The sequence below is a fragment of the Octopus bimaculoides genome, chromosome 18, assembly GCF_046866305.1.
Source record: "Octopus bimaculoides isolate indiv1 chromosome 18, ASM4686630v1, whole genome shotgun sequence".
NCBI classification, from domain to species: Eukaryota; Metazoa; Mollusca; class Cephalopoda; order Octopoda; family Octopodidae; genus Octopus; species Octopus bimaculoides.
The window spans coordinates 13,051,496-13,073,947 of record NC_142945.1 but is presented as its reverse complement, the minus strand read 5'-3'; the positions used below and the strand labels follow the sequence as shown (position 1 = coordinate 13,073,947).

The 22,452-nt window shown below is 36.2% G+C and overlaps 1 protein-coding gene across 5 annotated transcripts; it reads left to right on the top strand.

Annotated features, from left to right (window-relative positions):
* Positions 1-4,041: 4,041 nt before the first annotated feature.
* LOC106870478 (uncharacterized) lies at positions 4,042-22,113 on the top strand. Of its 5 annotated transcripts, none has more exons than XM_014916583.3 (4): positions 4,042-4,169; positions 9,068-9,171; positions 14,019-14,190; positions 18,539-22,113. In XM_014916583.3, exons 2-4 carry the CDS (start codon positions 9,091-9,093, stop codon positions 19,558-19,560), a joined length of 1,275 nt encoding a protein of 424 aa, XP_014772069.1. In that variant the 5' UTR covers positions 4,042-4,169; positions 9,068-9,090; the 3' UTR covers positions 19,561-22,113. The 5 variants fall into 5 exon arrangements, with proteins under 5 accessions (XP_014772069.1, XP_014772073.1, XP_014772070.1 ...); XM_014916584.3 differs by lacking the exon at positions 4,042-4,169 and adding an exon at positions 4,262-4,392; XM_014916585.3 differs by lacking the exon at positions 4,042-4,169 and adding an exon at positions 4,289-4,405.
* Positions 22,114-22,452: the final 339 nt, after the last annotated feature.

Sequence of the window (22,452 nt, the reverse complement as noted above, 5' to 3'; positions counted from 1 at the left end):
TTTTCTCTTTGTTGTCTCCTTAATTTGTATTTTATGTTCTGTTATATTTTGATATGTTATTACCTATCAGACTTCTTTAACTTCAAGTCAGCCCTAATTGAATAGACTTATATAAAAAAAACAGTATGGTCAACAAATAGGGATGTTTTTGATCATATCTACATTGTATTTTGTGTTTTTTTTTTTTTTTGAAAATGAAGTGGCGAGAAAAGATCTTCAGACATTGGGCCTCACAGAGGAGATGACAAGTGACCAAGACTTCTGTTTGTTTGCTGTGCTTGAGATAACACACCAAGCTAAGTAAAATCGTGGCTGTTCATGTGTACAGGCATGTCCTCTGCATCCCTCTCTCAGCCAGGAGATTCTTGTCTTGTGGGCTTGTGGCTCCTGGTGCCATGTAAAAGCACTCGTGCCAGTGCCGCATTAGAGCACCCATGCCTCTGCCATGTAAAAGTGCCCATGCTGGTGCCACATAAAAGCGTCTGTACCAGTGCCGCATAAAAAGTATGTAGCATACTCTGTAAAGTGATTGACATTAGGAAAGGCATTCAGCTGTAGAAACCAAGCCGAAATAGACAAACGGAGCCTGGGCAGCCCTCTAGCTGACCAGCTTCTGTCAAACCGTCCAACCTTTACCAGCATGGAGAACAGACATTAAAAGACAATGACGATGATACAATGTGATTTAATGTAATTTAGCTGTTATTTCTAAGGGATGGAGCAACAACATAGAGGTTCTTTCATCGACTCTTGTAATTTAATGAAAATGGTACTATTGGTATTGCATTCCCTGTAACAAATTTCACTTTTGATCTGGAAGTGGTATAAGCATTTTCTCCATAGGTGAAAAACACTACATACTTCAAATTCAAATTGTCACTTCGTTTCACCTATTTTGTCAAATCATTTGGTTGCTAATTGCAGGTGATATCAGGTGTTCCGTGCAGGAGAGAAGACTGCACTGATATAGTCATGTGATGTGGATGGATGAGGGCAGTTGTATAAAGAAGTGCTGATCACTAAACCTGGAAGGAACTTATGGAAGAGGGAGATGAGAGATGAAGTGGTGAAGACTAACCTCAAGATGCTGAACTTCTTGAAGGAGGTGGGGGAGGGAACTGAGATGAATAACAATGTGCTGTGCGTGAGAAGGCAAAAATGGGGTTCTGTCAAACCTCCAAAAACTCCTCTTCTAACACCAATTCTTCCATCAGTCTTCTGCAGTATCCTATTTCCTTCCTTCACTTCCCCCTCCACTGAACTGTTATTCTCTGTGTACAATTCATTCTCTGTCACACTATTCTCTCTCTACCCACCCACCTTTACTGTTTCTCTGTACTATCCTGTCTTTCATATTCACCTTGTACCTTGTCCTCTTATTTCTCTCTTCTTTTAGATGGGCAAGTCATGCACTCACCTGTTCTACAAGATACCTGCTCCTGTCCTATCATACTTTCTTATCCCTCAACACTATATCCCACTTGGATGAGGGTGTGTGTGTTGTTTTGCATGTACTTGGTGACCTCGCCAACACTGATGCTACCAAATGAGCACTCAGTAAATTTGTCCAGTGATTAGCAATAGAAAAGGCATACAGCTGTAGAAACCATACCAAAGCAGATATTGAAGCTCCTTGTGGCCCTCTGGCTTATCTATTCATTTCAAACTGTCTGGCCCATGCTAACATGGGAAAAGGGACATTAAATGATGATAAGATGATGATATTTTTAACATTATCATCATCATCATCGTTTAACGTCTGCTTTCCATGCTAGCATGGGTTGGACGATTTGACTGAGGACTGGTGAAACCAGATGGCTACACCAGGCTCCAATCTGATTTGGCAGAGTTTCTACAGCTGGATGCCCTTCCTACCGCCAAATCTGTTTTCATATTTAATTAAGAATTATATTTTTCATAAGCTTTATATCTGGAAAATAGTTACGAAAGCCCTTTCGTGATAGATAAGTGAGCATTTTGAAGTGTTAGCTATATATTTTTATATATATATATATATATATATACACACACACACACACACATATATATATACACATGCACATATATATATGTAAATATAGATACACATATGTCTTTGTATTTGTCCCCCCATTTCCTGACAAGTGGTGTTGGTTTGTTCACATCCAAATAGCTAAACAGTTCAGCAAAAAGTGACCAATAGAATAAGTACCAGACTAAGAGAAAAAAGAAAAAAAGTGGTCGGTGCAATCCCGTGGCCATCCATAAATGATTTTTAATAAACTCAATATGAATTGGTTGTGTCATAGACAATATTAACACAAAAGATTACCAGGAAAATAAACCAATCCCTAAATAACAGTAAAACTGGAAATATTCCGAAGTTATAACAATAAACAGGAAAAGACTTAATCGAAGAAAAACCAAATGTACTTTTCTACTCTAAGCACAAGGCCCGAAATTTTTGGGGAGGGGCCCAGTTGATTAGATCGACCCCGGTACGCAACTGGTACTTAATTTATCGACCCAAAAAGGATGAAAGGCAAAGTCGACCTCGGTGGAATTTGAACTCAGACCATAAAGACAGACGAAATACCGCTAAGCCATTCGGCCGGCGTGCTAACGATCCTGCCAGCTCTTCGCCTTGAAGAAAAACCAAATATAAAAGACAATATGTTGTGGTCTTAAATGATAACGAAAGATGTGAATAAGTTGGAAAACGAATAAACAACGTCTACAGCCAACAAGTTTTCACGTTTAATTTCTTTATCACTAGCTTTTTGTCTCTTTTTTTTTTTTTTTTTGTAACTATAAAACATATGTAGAACAATAAGCGGTCCAGATGGACTATATGTAATCTGAACCTTTCCCCCCTTGTTTTTTTTTTTTACGGAATCCCACGTTTTAGGCTATGGAGATTCCGATTCTGAAAAAAAAAATTTCAAAAATCTCAATTTCAAAATTTCGATTCCCCCCCCCCCGCCGGTTTTTATATAGATCCACAGGGTAAACCTAACCCTAACTCAAACTATAACCCTAACCCTAACCCTGACCGTAACTCTAACCCTGACCCTAACCCTAACACTAGTTTTGTGAGATTTGGCTGTTATTTCTAGCATGTAAATAGCCTGCTTGGTGGGGGGAAGGGGAATTGAAATTTTTCGAAATTTTTTTTTCAGAATCGGAATCTCCATAGCCTAAAACGTGGGATTCCGTAAAAAAATTAATAAATAAGGGGGGGGGGGAAGGTTCAGATTACATATAGTCCATCTCTACCCAATAAGCATTATACTTCTCTAAGTATCAAATCAAAATATATGTGCATAACTTGTTTGTAATTGTTATTGAAGTATATTATGACATTCTCAGGAGATTGTTAGCAGTGTTGTTTTCGGATTCCTCTAATACAAGACTAAATTTTCTAGTTCCTACAGCAGAATCAATTCTATATAAAAGTGTAGAGCAGAGACATGTATTACAATATTTGCACATTTGGTACAATGCAACTTCTCTTAGAACAGTTTCAATATAACCATTTACCATTTTGTGCAAACTTAATAAATGATCACATGTGTTAAATGTGTACAAAGAATTGCTTAAATCGAACAGTGAATTTATGCTTTTTACTTTTTCGGCGGTGCCTTACTGAATATTTTGCTATGAAGATGATTTGGCTGTTATTTTTAGCATAAAAAGTGGCCATGTACAGGTGTCCTAATTTTTACCTAATAATTATTTTGCTCGACAGTACTTTCGATTTACGACGATAGTTTGCATAAGAGAAGAAGCAAATTGAAACAATCGAATTCGATTTACGACGATAGTTTGCACAAGAGAAGAAGCAAGTTGAAACAATCGAAGACTATTCTGAATGAATGAAATTATATTAGGAACGTGTAACGTACGTTACTGGTGTTGTGTAGAAAGGAGAAAATTTTGAAACTCGCTCATCGATTAGTATTTTTAAAACTTTAGATAATCAAATTTTCCCATGTGCAATGATTAGATAATGTTACGGTGAACATTAATGTTTAGGTAGAAATTGCCAAAGTAAATATGTTACTCAGGATCATAATACGAAACTACGGCTGTCAATAATTGTTCCGAAGGCGGGAGTTATAAAAGGGAGTGTGAAAGAAACAAACTAAATTTCTACCGAAATATTATCGACGGGCATTACAAAGTTGTTTGTAAGTATATTACAAGAATATGCCATAATATACATTTATTACTCTGGTCAGATCGATCGGATGAGAATAGAAATTTGAGACGCGAGTGTAGTGAAAAGTCTTTCATGCGTTAATCAAACTTTGGTTGCGAAATCAGCGCGCATAGTCTTTAAATATTGACCCCCTATTCGTTGTTGATCGGTTGCCATCTGCTCAGATTTACTTTTGGAGGACTATAGAACAGGTGTAGCTATTAAGTAATTGTTTTGTTAATTTTATAGCTTTATTGTATATCATTGTCCTACTATATAGCATTTAAAACGGTTGGTCTCTATTTTAAAGTTCGTAGGGGGTTGAGTGTTACTCCGTGCTGATCGTGTATGAAGTTTCTTGGTTGTCTTTCTCCAGGGAAATTTAAATGCTATACATTTAATTATCTATTTGTTTGACAGAAGCTCTCTCACTAGTTTGTATAATTCCCATTTTTAAAGTCGGTAAGGCGGAATGAACTGGACACTTCAGGGTTACTTAATCACATACATTTCCCACCCTTTTTCAAAAATTACCCTCGTGCTTAGTCGAAGGAAATTATCACTTTTTGTATTTTGGGCTCAAATTTTTCCGTGATAGAATTTGTCTTTCATTCTTCCGGGTCGATAAAGTCCCAGTGAAAAACTGGGATCGAGTTAATTGAATAATCCTTCCCCTAAATTTCTAATCTTGTGCCATGTTAGAAATAATTATTATTGTTAGGGGTGTGTTGGAGTTTCAGAGTCAGTAGAAGGATAAAACGCTTTGTGGTATTTAGTTGTTCTTTAACGCCCTGCGCTCAAATCCCATCGTGATTGACTTTGTCTTTCACATTTCCGAGGTCTATTTTAATAATTTCATGTGAAACTTGTGAATTTCTGCCTATTATTAGAAATATTATTGTTAGTGTTAGCATTCATAGAGCGCCAGGCAAACTTCCTGTGCCACTTTTTGTTATGAGTTCAAATCCCGCCAGTTATAATCAAGGTGATGAACATGGCTAGCAGAGTATCAGAGTGAACTTGCATTTTACTTCGATTGATGCTGTCTTACCAATATATGAATATATATCATCCCAAGGTTCACCTCGCTTTTCATCATTCTCAAACATTCCACTGATGGAATTAGTCAACTAATATCCTTTTCCTGCAAAGATAACCGTTTCTCTCAACAATAAAAACACGAGCTAAAGACTGTAAATGCTCGACCTGCTAGAAATAGCATCTAAATGTCTTCTCATCACACATCCTATTGTGTTCAGAAAATGACTCTTTGGAAGTTATTCGGCATACACTGTTTCTGAATTAAGAAAATAAACAACAATAACAAAAAAATACCCCCAAACTGGATAGATATATGGCTTGTAGGTTTTATATGACTTCGGGGCTTCACAACAAAACGAAACCCTTGCAATATATTTTGACATGCTTTGTATTTCAACTTCTTAATACATATAATAGAGTTGTCACATGTAACCAATTTAAACATTTATTCCAGTGTCAGTTTGTAGACTTTGGAGGTAAACCTCAACGTTTGTTATATTCCCACAATTCCATAGTTTCAGAGTTAAAGCGGGTAATTTTCATTAAGCTGACCCTACTACGTTAAAAAATAACAATTCTGCATTGTGCATCTTTTTGTCCTTTAGTAGATAGACTTATAAAAAAAAAAAGAGTCGTATGTATGTATGTTTTTTTTTTTTACCTTTTCGGAATCTCTATATTTGTGTGCCCCTGTACTTTTGTGTATGTTTATATATTTATATATGTTTGTATGTGCGTTTATAGGTGTCAGTCAGTATTATTGTTTTTCTTATTTTAGTTATCATGAAATATATTTGACGTTCATAATTTCTCTTGAATTTGAGCAAAGCAAATCAGTTTTTGTGATAGTGGAGGATATATAGTTGATAGAATAGAAATACTAACCATCATATCAATGACACTTTTTATCAGAGTTTGAGTGTGTAGTGTTGTAGTTTACCTGGTTGGCATTAGTTTAATTCTTAGGTTAGTCAACCTAAATAGGAGATATGTACAGGATATACGAGTTTCGCTAGATATATCAAAGAAACGGGCCACTCAACAAAATTGCCTTGAGCCTCAATGACCGTCCTGATGCATACCAGAATCAGGTGGCTTCTTCCCATTCTGCCTACAACACCTAAGGCATCTCTTCCATCCAATGCTCCCCTTCTATGATGTCACAAACATAACTATCTAGATCATTCAAATCAGGATGCTTCAAGTTCACACGATTGCAAGGGTCTGGCTCCTGCTGAACACTAATTGCTCACTCCTCACTCCTCATCACATAGAACTTGTATCTGTTGTCCCTGTTCACTACATGTCTGATGGTGGATTTTGCTATTTTGAGCTTCTCTGCAATTCCCTTTTCAATTTATTGGGGTTATTGTTAATGATACCCTAGACCTGCTGGCTGAATTTGACTGTCCTGGAGACCCCTCACTACTGAGAAAATTTCTTTCTCTTGACTATTTATGGCATGTTCCCACTGTATGTTTCCTATTCTTTCCTGACCCTGAACATGAAAGACCCAGTCATGTTGAAGAAGCTGGTAATTTCTGTGTTGCTATGGTTAGCAGTTAGAACCTGCCTTTTCATTTCCTCTGTCAAATTGAAATCAGTCAGGTTGATTCACTCATCTGGTGACAAGCGTAGAACATCGACATTCATTTTCATTCATGTATAGGCACGCGTTGCTTACTGCAGTTTCCACCTACCAAATTCCTTCACAAAGTAGTTGATGGTTCAAAGCTATAGTAGAAGGAAAGGTGCTATGGAATGAGACTAAACTCGAAACTACATGTTGAAGAAGTAAACTTTTTAACCATACAGCTATCCTGTCTCAAAAGGAGACAGGATGGTCAAATCAGAGTTAATACTATCTACAGAGTAGTGCATGTCTGCAACTCTGGGTCACTGAATAGCCTTCCTTTTTGTGTTAGGTCATAAATGACCCTTGCTGTCTTCCTTTAGACATATGTGTTTATTCCTGAGAACTTTTATGGGAAAATACAAAAGTGGTCTTTGATACATTTATTACACTGGCTAGGCACAGACAAATCTGTCACACCACTCCTACTTTGGAACTTAGAATGCAAAGATCTGGAACAAATACCACAATGCATTTTGTCCAATACCAATGTTTCCACCAATTCACAATTTTGGACTGGTACTTTATCAACCTTTGAAAGGATGGGAAAGCAATAGTTGATGGGGATTACAATGCGGGATGTAAAGTGCCTAAAGCCCTTAAATTTCTTCCAATTTGTCATCATACCACAAAACCAGTAAGAGCTAAATGTCCTTAGCCCTAGGCTACCACAAAGATCTGAGCCAATGAGACAGCTGTTCCTCAACCTTCTACAAATAGCAACTGAATATTCCTCAAATTACACCCCTATCATATTAAAAAATAGGACATATTAGGTAATCTCGAAAAAATGGTGGGATGGTCATTGGTGGGTTATTTTCAGTTATAGGTTTGCTCAATAGAAAATCAACAATGGACACAGAATGAGTTTGTTGGAAGTGTGTAAGAATCTGCATGGCCTGAAGATTCAGTTGATCAAGATGAAATGTGTAGAGATGGTGCAAGTGTCACAGTGCACAGACACCAACTCTGGTGAGATGCAGGAGGAGTCGAGGTCAGAACTTCCAGGTGTTGCAAACCCCAGACCTATGTAGCGTGACAGTACATCACTGGAAAGTTGCTTCAGAGACAGGAAAGTTACTGACCTGGAATGAGGTGCTAGTGTTGATTGAGTAGAAAACCAGCAACGCTGTTGGGGTGGGGCACCAGGGAGCCTGGTTAAGGTAGGAGCTAACTGTGGCATGTAAAGTCTCATAGCCTGAGCTTTGGAGAGCATATTTTCACTAGATGAAATTCCTGATTCACACAGTTTGTGATGTCCACCGAACCCATCCAACTGTTCTGCTGGGAAAGGTGAAGTCCTTTGTGTCTGAAGAACACCATGAAGTACACCTGTAGCTGTCCAGAAGCTTTGGGTGAGGGCTGCTACTGCTGGTGGCATGATCAGGTCCTGAGGCAATAGCAGACATCATCCATAGTGGAATTAGCCATTGCAGAAACCTCTGCTTATTGAAGAAAACTATTGCTTTTGTCAAGGCTGGTGTGAAGATGATGCCAGCTGAGACTGGGTGCTGAAATATGACCTGGCAACATCAAAGCAAGTAGAAGAAGCAGTAAGTTTATGTCAAAGAACCTGGGGTGGTCTCAGGTGGGCTCATGAAAATGGTTAATTTCTCTCTTGCTACTTTTCCTCGGGGAATGATTATGCTGTTGTCTCTTGGAGCTTGGCTTGATGTGATTTCACAAACAAACTCTATAGAAACTTTTTCCTCTAAAACAAAATCTTCTAGTGAATGCCTTTCACACTTTAGTCTGCTAGAATAGGTTAAAAACAATTGTAAGCATTATTTTGATTCCTACTACTTCATGTGCTTATACTAAGCATGGGTAGCTTACTAGCAATTTAACAACCTAAAGGCAAATTTATAGATGTCACGAAAGTGACAGAAGATACAAAGTGGTACTGGCATTACTAGCAATGCCAGAGACATTTTGCATCCTCTGTCACTTTAGTGACATCTCTCTCTATATATATACACACACGTATGTTTGTGATATATGTGTGATTGATAAAAGTACCTGAAGATGGTCAGGAAATAGGTGAACAAAACTGTACTATATGGGTTAAACTGTTGAATATAAGGTTAAACAGTGTTGAAATCTGAAGGTAGTCTAAAATTATTTTCTGCAAATTTCCCCCATTTCATGTATTAATGAAAGAGATGGTTTATAAGTTGATGCATTTAAAAATTTTTTTTTTTATTTTGGTGTAGTTTGAGAGGTTGAATTGATTAGAATGAAGAAGCACACAAATGAGAAAGCTGAGAATGTGAAAGAAAACTGTAATGAATGGTTGTCCACTAGAAACCGAAAGAAGGTGAGTTAACATCATCATCATCACCATCATGATATATATACACATATATGATATAGTCAGTTGTGTTCAGCTTACCAATATGATCAAAGACATTCTATTCTTGACCACCTCATGTTATGAAACATAGTTCATCTTAGACCATGTTATGCAGTATGTCTTGTTTTTTTTTTTTTTTTAATGGAAGTAGTGTGACTTGAGAGAAATTTTGTTTCCTACTTCTAGCAGTTTGAGCAACTTCCTAAAGGTTCTCTCATCATCATCATCATCATCATCATTGTTTAACATCCGCTTTCCATGCTAGCATGGGTTGGACGATTTGACTAAGGACTGGTGAACCAGATGGCTACACCAGGCTCCAATCTGATCTGGCAGAGTTTCTACAGCCAGATGCCCTTCCTTATGCCAACCACTCCAAGAGTGTAGTGGGTGCTTTTATGTGCCACTGGCACGAAGGCCAGTCAGGCGGTACTGGCAACGGCCATGCTCAAAATGCTGTATTTTACGTGCCACCTGCACAGTAGCCAGTCCAGCGGCACTGGTAATGATCTCACTCGAATGTCTTTACATGTGTCACCGGCACAAGTGCCAAGAAGGCGACGCTGGGCACAGGTGCCATCACGATTTCACCCAACTCTGAAGAAATTAAGTATCTCTGTTTCTGCCACATTAGCTTTGTTTGAACTTATGATGTGGGGGAAAGTCTACATGGTCAGTTGACCTGTTAGAAATACCATACCAACTTAAAAAGGGCCAGGGCTTTATTGGATGAATGTAGTGCTAGATACTTTATCTGAAAATACTCGATGGTGATAGTTGGAAAGCTCTGATCATAGGTCTGCTTCATCAGAGCCAATCTGGATTAAAGCAACTTACTGAAAGTTAACCAGTTTTGTATCTGTGATTATTAAACAAAATGAATTTTATTTTTTACATTATTTTCTGAATATTGGTATTTATACAAGTTATAGTGTAACACAAAGGTTAAGCTACATTCAGTATGACATGTTGGTTGAGTTATTGCTTATCTGTAAAAAAGAAGTTAGTTATTAAAAATGAAATACAATAGAAGCACGTTCACTGACATGTTCATAGCAATACAGATTTCTTTAAGATATTGGTGATTATAATAGAATTACAAAAAATGCGCTTAAATACTGGGCTGGAAAGAAAAACTTTGCATTTTGTTTTCATTTGTTAACATTTTAGTTAATATTAGGCTAACTATTGTTCTGGCTGTGTAAAAGAATGGGTGGGGTCCTTTCATTGAACAAAGCTCTTGCTCACGTCAATTGTATTGAGTGGGAACAGATGAAATAGGTGTGTGAAAAGAGTTACAGTTGTGGGATGGGGAACAGTTTCAGTAGTTGAGTGGTGATAAAAGAAATAGTGATCTCCTTGTTCTTTATTTGATCCACGCTGAATTAAGGGGAAATCTAGAGTAGATATTAGTACTGGACTGACATCTTGTTGATATTGAATTTAATTCCACAACAGGTGTTTTATTATGTATTTGAATTATACACTTAAATTCTGCATTACTTGTTCACTGTATGATGGGAAATGTCACCTGTGATAAATCAATTTCCTAGTTATGAGAAAATATATCCCTCAATCCCATGAAACTTTGTACAAAGCACTGAGCATCATGGGAAGTGGGTGTTATCAGGTGGCATTTTTACATTTCATATTGCATGCTGTTGTTTAAGTCCAAGTCAACCCTGACCAAAGAATCTAATGATCAAAAACCATTCTATCAATGACTATCCTGTTATTTTTTTTTAGTCACTTGTATATCTAAAACTACAGAATCCAGTGTTATTTTTCTGTTTTCGAGACTTGCTAGAAATAGTATGAGGATGATAAATAAAATTTACTTCTAGTTATTACATTTCTCTGTCATGAGAAACAATACCAGATCAATGTATAATTGGAGTATGTAAAATTCATTACGTTGCTTTTGAATGTGTGTAAGAGTTATTCCCCCTGTTAGTTATTTTATTCAAATTTCTACTTCCATCTGTCTTAATTTCTAAATGTCATTTGAGATTTTATCAATAATTTATTTATTGTATATATTTGTGTGTGTCTGTGTTTGTCCCTCCTCCAATGCTTGACAACTGATGTTGGTGTGTTCGTCCAAGAAAATAACATTCTTCCACTGCTCTAGGTACCAATTCTGTAGGTTTTATTCCGCTCTAAATGCTTTGCAGCATTTGTTTTTGAAAGTAGTGGTTTTCTGATTGCAGCCCCCCTGTGAAATCCAGCTTTCTGCAACTCTTGGCGAACAGTTTTTGTGGAAACTGGGTTCTCAAGGTGGTCATTAAGCTCTGCAGTAATTTTGGGAGCTGTACTTTTGTGATCCTTTCTAACAATTCGCGTAAGAGTCTGACGGTCCCTATCTGAAAGTTTTAGTTTTCTTCCAGAGTTTTGTTTCGATGAGGAGGTTCTTCCCTCTTTCTCAAAGTCTGTCATTACTTTCGAGAAAGTACTTTTTGATACACCAAGCATTTTGGCTGTTTTTGTTACACTAGCGCCTGCCGTATGAGCACCAACATTTTGACCTCTTTGAAAGTCCGATAGATCTGTCATTTTAATGTATTTTAATTACCTTTTTCTGATGATATCTGAAAAGAAACTGCAATTTTAGCAAAACATATTAAGCAACACTAATAATAAATCAAAAAACATAAAAATAAACAAGCTTTTGACGGTTTTATAGATATTTCAAAATTATGATGCTAGGGGTTACCATTATTTTGTCCAATCCCTATACATACATATATATTGTGTGTGTGTGTGTGTGCATATTTGCAACATAAATAAGCATTTAAAATTTTAGTAGTATTCTTATTTCTCTTTAATCCATTTACTTTTTTTTAAAAATAGATCTTTCATTTCTTTACATTTGGCATATTTGGTTTCATTGTATTCAATTTTCTATTGTTACTGTTTCATTTCATTTTTCTATACATTTTCCTTTAAGTTTGTCTAACTTCATATATTTATTTGTGTCTGCTTTACTTTAAAATCTTCCTTGTTATATTTATTTCTATTTTTATCTACAATATATATATATATATATATATATATATATATATATAGTAAATATGCACAATTGTAGTGATTAAAATATAAATGTCTAACCATACCGCTTTTTTCAGTTATATATATATATATATATATATATATATACATACATATGCATGTATGCATAAAACCTTCCTAGTTGATTTTTTTTGTTTGATATATATATATATATATATATGTATGCATGCATGCATAAAACCTTTCTTGTTGATTTTTTGTTTAATATATATATATATATATATATATATTTATTTATTTATTTTTGCTTATTTTTTTCTTTTTCTTACATTTTACAATTTATTCTTTATAATCTATCAGGCTATAATAACCATATAAGGCTTTTTACTTCTAAATACTAACTTAATACAAAGCCTTATTTAGATTATGTCTACTTAAGTTGTTTATTGAGTATATTATATACAAGCATTACTTATTAGATATACTTCTATTTGACCATTAACTTGTGTAAAAAATATATTTTTTAATATCTAACTGTTTTTTTCTTCGGTCTGAATTTTGTATTTACATTCATAACTCCAATGGTCCTTTTCGAATCGTACAGCATTCCGTATTGGTTCATTATTGAACTTCACAGTATAACATCATAAATTTGAATCATTTGCTTGGTATGATTACGGTTTCAACACTGTTATGCTGTACGGTTGTATTACATCTCATGTCTTTTCAACTTGTTTATTTACATGTAATCATAGGTCAACTATGAATGTTGTATATGAATGTTATCTATTTTTATTGTCTGCCTTCTATTAATAAGACCCTGAGGAGATGCAGTATCCCATATTTTATAATATGCATGAATCGATCTGGATATTGCATCGAAATGATCATAGGTCAACATCATAATAAAGTATTTTCAATGGATCAGTTTTTATCTCTTATTTAAATCGATATAAATACAAAAACTCACTTGTGAGTATTTTGCTACGTTTGATAACAGATACAATATTTTTGCCAAATTTTGGTATAAATCTATAAATACACCTTGGGCAAGTGTCTTCTACTATAGCCTCAGGCCGACCAAAGCCTTGTGAGTGGATTTGGTAGACAGAAACTGAAAGAAGCCCGTCGTATATATGTATATATATATATGTATGTGTGTATATGTTGTGTATCTGTGTGTGTGTGTGTGTGTCCCCCCCCCCCAACATCGCTTGACAACCGATGCTGGTGTGTTTAGGTCTCCGTAACTTAGCGGTTCGGCAAAAAGAGACCGATAGAATAAGTTCTAGGCTTACAAAGAATAAGTCCTGGGGTCGATTTGATTCGACTAAAGGCGGTGCTCCAGCATGGCCGCAGTCAAATGACTGAAATAAGTAAAAGAATAAAAGAATATATATATATACAAATATATAATGTCATCATCTTTTAACGTCTGCCTTCCATGCTAGCATATATGTAAGCAGAAAATCTTTTTTGTTGATTTTTTTGTTTACTATATACACACACACACATGTGTGTGTGTCTCTGTGTTTGTCCCCCACCACTGCTTGACAACTGGTGTTGGTGTGTTTACGTCCCTGTAACATAACAGCTCGGCAAAGAGATTGATAGAATAAGTACCAAGTTTAAAAAAAAAAACAGAAAGGACTGGGGTTGGTTTATTCGACTAAAAAAAATTCCTCATGGCAGTGCCCCAGCATGGCTGTAGTCTAATGACTAAAACAAGTACAAAAAGAAAAGTAAAAGGTATAAATACTGAATTTTGCTAACTCAACTTTTTATTATGTTCCTTGTTTCAGGCTTCTATGCGAAGTATGCCGAAGAAGATCTCAAATGCTCGGAAGTTGTCCGCTCCATGGAAGCTGACACAGAACTCACCACTTCCCAGGCAGTTAGCTATTCCAACTCACCAAACGATGATGACCAATTACTTGTTGAAAGGTGGACAAAATTACCTTGATAAAAACCTAGGTAACATTACCTTAATAGCAATTTCTTCCCCCATTCTCTCTCTCTCTCTATGCACACATGCGCATGTGCTATTGTTTTATTCTTTTACTCGTTTCAGACATTGGATTGTAGCTTGTATTTGAGCATTGCCTTGATGGGTTTAGTTGAACAAATCAACCCCAGTACTTATTTCTGTTGGTCTCTTTTGCCAAACTGCTAAGTTTAGGCGGGTGTAAACAAACCAATAGCAGTTGTCAAGCGATGGTGATGGTGGGGCAACATAAACACACACACATATATACAACAGGCTTTCACACTGTTTCAAATGCACTCACAAGGCATTGGTTGGCCTGGGGTTATAATAGAATACATTTGCCCGAGGTTCCATGCAGTGGGACTAAACCTGAAACCACTTGGTTGCAAAGCAAGCTTTTTAGTCACCCAGCCATGTTTGCACCTGTATATAAAGTACTTTTTTTCTCCACCAGTTACTGTGATTGAACCATGGTTATACTGATTTCTCTGAATTATTTTTGTGTGGGGTTGTTAACTGAACTTGGAATCTGGAACAGTAAATTTGTTTTAGATATGCAGATGTAACCAAATGCCACCTCACCTGGTGCATTGATTCAGAAAATACAACTGCACCTAGACCAGGTAATATAATTAGCTATTCTTTAGGGAAACGCTAATTGTGGAATGTACAATTACTACATATTAAAACATAGTAATAAAATGCTTTCTTAAAACTTTCATGCTTAACCCTTTAGCATTTAAACCAGCCATATCCAGCCAAAATATTCAGACTGTTTCATGTTTAAACCAGCCAGATCCAGCCTCTCACACCTGCCTTACAATGTCATTGTAAAAATATGCAATCAGATCAATGAAATATCAAAGCTACAAGATAATGCCTGATTAATTCAAAACAATGTGAATAAATAAGGATTACATTTGACAGAGAAATCAGAATGTTAAAGGGTTAAATTACATCTTGTCTGTTATTTGGCCAGTCAGCAAGGTGGTAGCAAGAAAGGCTTATTTAAAAGCTATGATTTCTTTTTTCTTTTCTATTTTTACCCTTATCATATCGTACTATAAGTGGTTCTTAAACGGTGTGCTGTGCCATATTGGTACACTGGGATTTAAAAAATGTAATTTAAGGCTTGAGAAAGTTCATTTTAATGATTGAAAAAAAGTCATTCATAATTTTGATATATACAATTATGAATGAAACAAAGGAGAAATAGTTTTCTATGAAACAGTTTAAAACTTTCATTTTCAACTTTCTACGTGAAATGTGTTGCACTGTTTCAGATTAAAGTATGACACCATTGTGTCGGATAAAACTACTCCACCCAACTCTAGTTTTATGATAGTCTCAAAGAGTTACTTCCCTTACTAATCTATTATATTCTTTCCCCTCGAATTTTATCCGTTTCTGTGAGTCACTGTTTAGAGAGGGAATATGAAGTGAATTTAACGTTCATTGTTTGTTTTTGTTAGAATTGTAAATTATTTATTTTTTAACTATACGAAAAATTCACATAATGGAGGGTGGTATGGAAGTGTTCAAGTGGAAATATGATTTATAGTTGATGTCTTATGAATAGGTGCTTTGGGTGTTAATAAAAGATATTAAGTTATTTGTACTATGGACTGGAGAAAAAAAAAAAAAACTGCGTCTATAATTTACAGTGCAGTGCTTCTGTGCATTAGGTGTGACAGAAGGTATTTGAATTGTAGCTTTGTAGCCACAGCAATGTGAGGGCATTAAAAGTTAATAATAACAATTGTAAAATCTTTTGAAATATTATGGTCCATGAAGCAATGGAAATTCTAAAGTTGGGAGTTTTGAGAAGAAAAAACTGCATCTTTGTGAGAAAAGTTAGTAGTATTTTGGTTTGACTATTTTATGTTTTAAAAATGTGTTAAACAATTATGAACATTATTTACATTTGACGGATATTTGTCCTCATCTTGTTTGTTGTTAACACAACATTTCGGCTGATATACCCTCCAGCTTTCATCAGGTGTCTTGGGGAAATTTCGAACCTGGGTTCTAATTCCTAAGGTATTTTTCGATTTATGATTTTAAACTATTATTGTGAACTGAAAAATAAAGCCAGTTACCTAGATTATGGTATTAGAGAAGGAATTCTTGAATATGTTTCTTGTGTTAACAATTGGAGTTATAAACAATAGACCTGTAACTGTTGCTAAAATATTTCTAAATGTTGAGGATGTAAATGCAATATTTGTGTCAATGCCAGTACCATGTAAAAGCACTTGTGCCTGTGGCATGTTAAAAGCACTCAGCACCTTGTGAAGTGGTTGGCATTAGGAAGGGCATCCAGCTGGAGAAACTAAGCCAGATCAGACTGGAACCTGGTGCAGCTTCTCAGCTCTGGTCAAACCATCCAGCCCATGCCAGAATGTGAAACAGACGTTAAAGGATCATCATCATCATCATCATCATCATCGTTTAACGTCTGCCTTCCATGCTAGCATGGGTTCGACGATTTGACTGAGGACTGGTGAACCAGATGGCTAAACCAGGCTCCAATCTAATTTGGCAGAATGATAATAAATTAATTAATGCACTGTTTTTACAGGTTTGCTGTTAAAATAAATATATGTTTTTTGTGGTGCAGATAAGGGTGTGTGGTTGAAATTTTACTTTGCAGCCATGCAGTTTTGGACTTGATTTTGCTGCAGGTATCTTCTACTATACCCTCAGGTTGACCATTACCTGTACAGGTGCATGGCGTGCCACATGTCAGATGACAAAATGATCACAGAGCAATGTGAAATGAAGTACTTTGTTCAAGAACACAATGCAATGCCCAGTCTGGGAATTGAAACCACAATCTCGCAGTTGTGAGTGTAACACCCTAACCACTAAGCCTTCAGATATATATATATATATATATATATATATATATATATATATATATACACACACACATATGCCGGGCTTCTTCCAGTTTCCATCTACCAAATCCACTCACAAGGCTTTGGTCGGCCTGAGGCTATAGTAGAAGACACTTGCTCAAGGTGCCACGTATTGCGCCTGAACCCGGGACCATGTGGTTGGTAAGCAAGCTACTTACCACACAGCCACTCCTGCGCCTATGCATGTGATAGATTCAGCACAATTTACGTATATCAGATTTATTTATAAGACATTGGTCTGTCCATTGCTATAGTAAAAGTCCAAGCTGCTGTGCTGTGAGATTGAACCTGAAATTGTGTGGTTTCAAAAATGATTTCTTAACCATGCACTCCTGGTTTTGTCTGTTGTTACTAATATAATTATTTTCTTTTGTATTTTTCTTCATTTTTAATTATGTCATTGTGATTTTTACCCTTTTTATCCATTGTGAACCCGCAATATTTTTGCATTTCATCCTTGTACTGTCCCCAGTGTCCTGTTGTTCTCTGTGGCCAATAACTGAAACCATCCCCAACCTTGAGAAAACCTTGTGCTTTATTTGAAGCATTGTAATTTTTTTTTATTGTTATTTCTGAATAAAGTCTTGTAAGAGCCAGCCTTTTACATTACTATAACCACTCCTATGTGGATCCATCTTATCATTATAGCTAGTACATCATTATAATAATCAGGACATCATCATCATCATCATCATCATCATCATCATCGTCGTTTAACGTCCGCTTTCCATGCTAGCATGGGTTGGACGATTTGACTGAGAACTGGTGAACCAGGTGGCTACACCAGGCTCCAATCTGATTTGGCAGTTTCTACAGCTGGATGCCCTTCCTAACGCCAACCATTCCGAGATTGTAGTGGGTGCGAGTGAAGGCACATGGCTTAGTGGTTAGGGTATTCAGCTCATGATCATAAAGTCATGAGTTCAATTCCTGGCAATGCATTGTGTCCTTGAGCAAGACACTTTATTTCACATTGCTCCAGTCCACTCAGCTGGCAAAAGTGAGTTGTACCTATACGTCAAAGAGCCAGTCTTGTCACATTCTGTGTCATGCTGAATCTTCTTGAGAACTACAATAAGGGTACATGAATCTGTGGAGTGCTCAGCCACTTGCATGTTAATTTCATGAGCAGGCTGTTTCGTTTATCGGATCAGCTGGAACCCTTGCCATTGTAACTGATGGAGTGCCAGTAAATGACTGATTACTTGTACAGTCACCACTACATTCATAGACTTCAGTAGTACTGCTTCATCTGCTACAGTCGCCACAAAATTGCCATTTTGCCTGTACATCTCTATAGCCATTGCATGTTGGCACAGTTGTTGTTATTGTTGTTGTTTTTAATACAGTTGTACATTTCAGGTCCTTCTTCGATTATCAAATTATTAACAGAACCTTGTTGTCTATATTGCAGGAGGTATAGTTAAGCCTTCACATGTGAGAGGAGGGTCTGAGATAGAGATGGGATTGAAACCCGATCCTGTTGCAGTTATGGAAGTAAATAGCAGCCAACACTTCAAACCCGATCTTTCTGTGGATTGTAAAGGTATTTCATTTTATGATCACATTCTAGTATCAAAGAAAGAGTCTAATTTTACCAGAAATGATCAGTACAAGTCAACGAACCAATCACTTTTGTCATCACCATGTCGCAGTACTTACGAAAGACTTGATTTGCATCAAAATGTTACGCCACTTCGTGAAAGAATCAATGTTTTGTCAGATGGACAAGAAAGAAGTTTGAATCAAGAGCAAGATTGTAATGCCGCTGACCATTCTGTTGACCATACCATCAATAAAGTTGCTGATCTCAGTCAGAACCGCAGAGTTCTCCAACAAATAAACTTGGAAAATAATAAATATGGACTTAAGGATTGCCATACCAAAAATACAAGTACTCTTTTACCAAGAAGACCCCGAGAAATTACCAAACTACCAGACAATACAGATTTATACTTGTCACTGCTTCCTGAAGATCACAAGGTCACTGTAAATGCTATGGGTACCACCGTTACTACTTCTGGTAGTGATGACGATAGCGAAGATGATAGGGCTGACATTGTCATTGGTGAAGATTACAATGACAATGTTGATGACAGTTGTGATGTTATGAATGGTGTCTGTGTTGGTGGTCGCGGTGATTTCACTGAAGATTCCAATTCATTAGTTTTTTCACCCTTTATTGATTCCAAAAGTTCAATGACTTTATTTTTAACATCTACCCAAGATGAAAGTTGTTCTTCTGATGTCAATCTGACATTTGACTTTGATGATGCTGAAAGACTCACTTCAGAACCTGTCTCTTCTCTTGTTCTTCTGGAAGATAGTTTGTCATTGAAAAATGATCCAATGAGTTTGGATTCTGACAGTCTGTATCTCTCTCAGAGCCAATCTGAAATTGACTCTCCATCACTAGATGATTTTACATTTCATTAAAATAGATGATGATTCCATGAATAATTTAATCTCTAGCTTTTGGTAAAATTCCAATTCTAAATTCTCTAAAGACTTGAGAAAAAACGCCCCAAAACAGGAGTTTTTATTTAAAACAATTTTCACAATTTTCTCTCCTTCATTGTTATTGCATAGTACTGAACTGTTCCCTTCAATTCTGTACACAAAGATCAGATTGATGTAATTGTATCTGCTTACTCTATTCTTCTTTACAATCCGGAATCGGGTTCAACTTTGTTATTGAGATGAGTTTAGAGTTCACAGTTATGTTATCTATGAAATGGTTTACATTTTTCTGTTGTATTGCAAATTGATACAAATATAAAAGCACTAAGAATGATTCTTGCTGGTTACAAGTATCAAATCTGCAGGCCTGCAGATCTAATTTCAAATGGGCTAGTTTAACCTGTCATCCTCTCAGCATTAATAAAATAAGTGGTCAGCATTTCAGCTTCTTGTTATATATGAAGGACTCAAACATATTAGGGTGTCCAGCATTTCAGCTTTTTGTAATATACGAGGGGCTCAAACATAGGGTGTCTAGCTGAACTGAGTCTTTCATACAGCATGTTTGCAGTAGGTCATTGTTGGAAGTTTGTGCTATCTTTGGAAAACAAAATCTGCAATGATTTATTGTTCGTACCCATAGCCAATCAGCAGTAAAATATCTGCCAGCCGTTTTATAGCATTACTATGCCATCCAATAGTGGTTTCATTTCAATTGAAAAGTTGAAAAAACAAAAGCCCTCTCAAAAAGCAAAGTCCTATTAAATCCCTATACTGTTATTAATATTGAGGCAGTGAGCTTGCAGAATTGTTAGAACATCAATCAAAATGCTTGAAGGCATTTCTGCTGGTTCTTTATGTTCCAAGTTCAAATCCTGCCAAGATCAACTTTGCCTGAATCCTTTCAGGATTAGGATTGATATAATAAAGTACCAGTCAAGTACGGTGGGGTGGGACTGTCAGTGTAATTGATTAGCCCCTCCCTCCCAACTCCACTAAAATTTCTGTCCTTGTACCAAAATTTGAACAATATTGAGGCAGTGGATTGGCAGAATTGTTAAAATGACAGGCCGAAAGCCTTGTGGTATTTAGTTTCACAGTTTTAAACTTTGCTTTTCATTCTTCCAAAGGTCAATAAAAGAAATATTAGTCAAGAATGGGGGGCTGATGTAATCAATGATACCCATTTCCTAAAGTTGAGGTTTCAACAGAATTGGTACATCACTGTACAAAATATCTCTTTAGATGGTAATTTCAATACTTCCCAGAGTCATCTTTACTTTCATTGTTCCTAGGTCAATGAAATAAGGACCAGTCAAGAACTGGGGTTGATCTTCATTAACTGTACCTTACTCCTAAAATTTAAGTCCTGGTACCCTGGCAGAATCCTTAGCATGCCGGGCGAAATGCTTAGCGGTATTTTGTCTGCCGCTACATTCTGAGTTCAAATTCCGCTGAGGTCTACTTTGCCTTTTATCCTTTCAGGGTCGATTAAATAAGTACAAGTTAAGCACTGGGGTCAATGTAATTGACTTAATTCCTTTGTCTGTCCTTGTTTGTCCCTTGAGAGCAATGAAGAAATAAATATTTAGGACAGCAGTTTAACGGAATTGATAGAATGTTGTACAAAAGACCATACTGTATTTTGTTTTGCTTCTTAATGTTGTAGTTTCAAATCCTACTGAGATTAGCTCTTGCATTCATACTTCAGGGATTGATAAAATATTTCCATATATCAGACAGGTACTGAAGCTGATCTCACTTGACTAGACCCAACTCCTAAAATCTGAGGCTCATGGTACGAATCAATATTAGTGCTGTAGTAAGGCGGAAAGCTGGCCGAATCATTAGCAATCTGGGCCAAATGCTTTGTGGCATTTTCTCTATCTGCACGTTCTGAGTTCAAATTCCACTGAGGTTGACGTTGCATTTCATCCTTTCGGGGTTGATAAAATAGGTACCAGTTGTACACTGGGGTCAATATAATCTACTTACTCCCTTCTCCAAACTCGCTGACCGTGTGCCAAAATTTAAAACCAATATTAGTACTGCAGTGTTACTGAGGAATCATCAACATCATCATTATCATTATCATTATCAACTCCTGGATTTTACTGTTTCAAGTCTTCAGACTCATTGGACTGATTACCTAGTTCCCATGGTGTAGTAGAATGACCTTTACATTAACGTGTGTTTGATTTTTGACAGTAACACCAATTAGTTCTTCTTTAAAACTGTTTTAAAATTCTAGTTAGATCTCAGGGTAGAAGCTGTTATTTTTTTTACATTTCTTGGCAAAGAATGAAAGTAAATGATAAGCACCCATTATTACCAACTGACAAAAAAAAAAAAAGAAAAAAGAAAAGAAAAAAAATGAAAAAAATTGTCTTGTAAAAGTATTGTAAGATGAAACAATGTATGTAATTGTATATGAAGAAAAATGAAGTCTGATAGGTGTGAGGTTTATTTAAATGCTTGTATGGGAAATAAAGAAGTTGAAAAAAAAAGTATTTTTAATGAAAAAATAACTACATTTGTTTTGTATCTGTTGAACGTTAAGTTTCTTATTGTTGTTGTATAACATATTGTATGCAAACACACAAACGCATTTTCTCATTTTCAAGTGTTACTGAACATCAGTGGTACTCAACTTTATGGTACTCAGTCCCCCACTTCATGGAATGTCATCTTACAAAGATCCCTTCACTGTATTTTGCACAAAAGGAGTGGGAGGAGGAATTCACATCTCCCCTAACCCCACCAGTTTATTTTAATTCAACAAAAGTTGATATTGTACAACACTTCATCATTCATATTTTCTAATACCATCCTATGCAGCGTGTGCCCATTTTTGAATATTTGTACAGA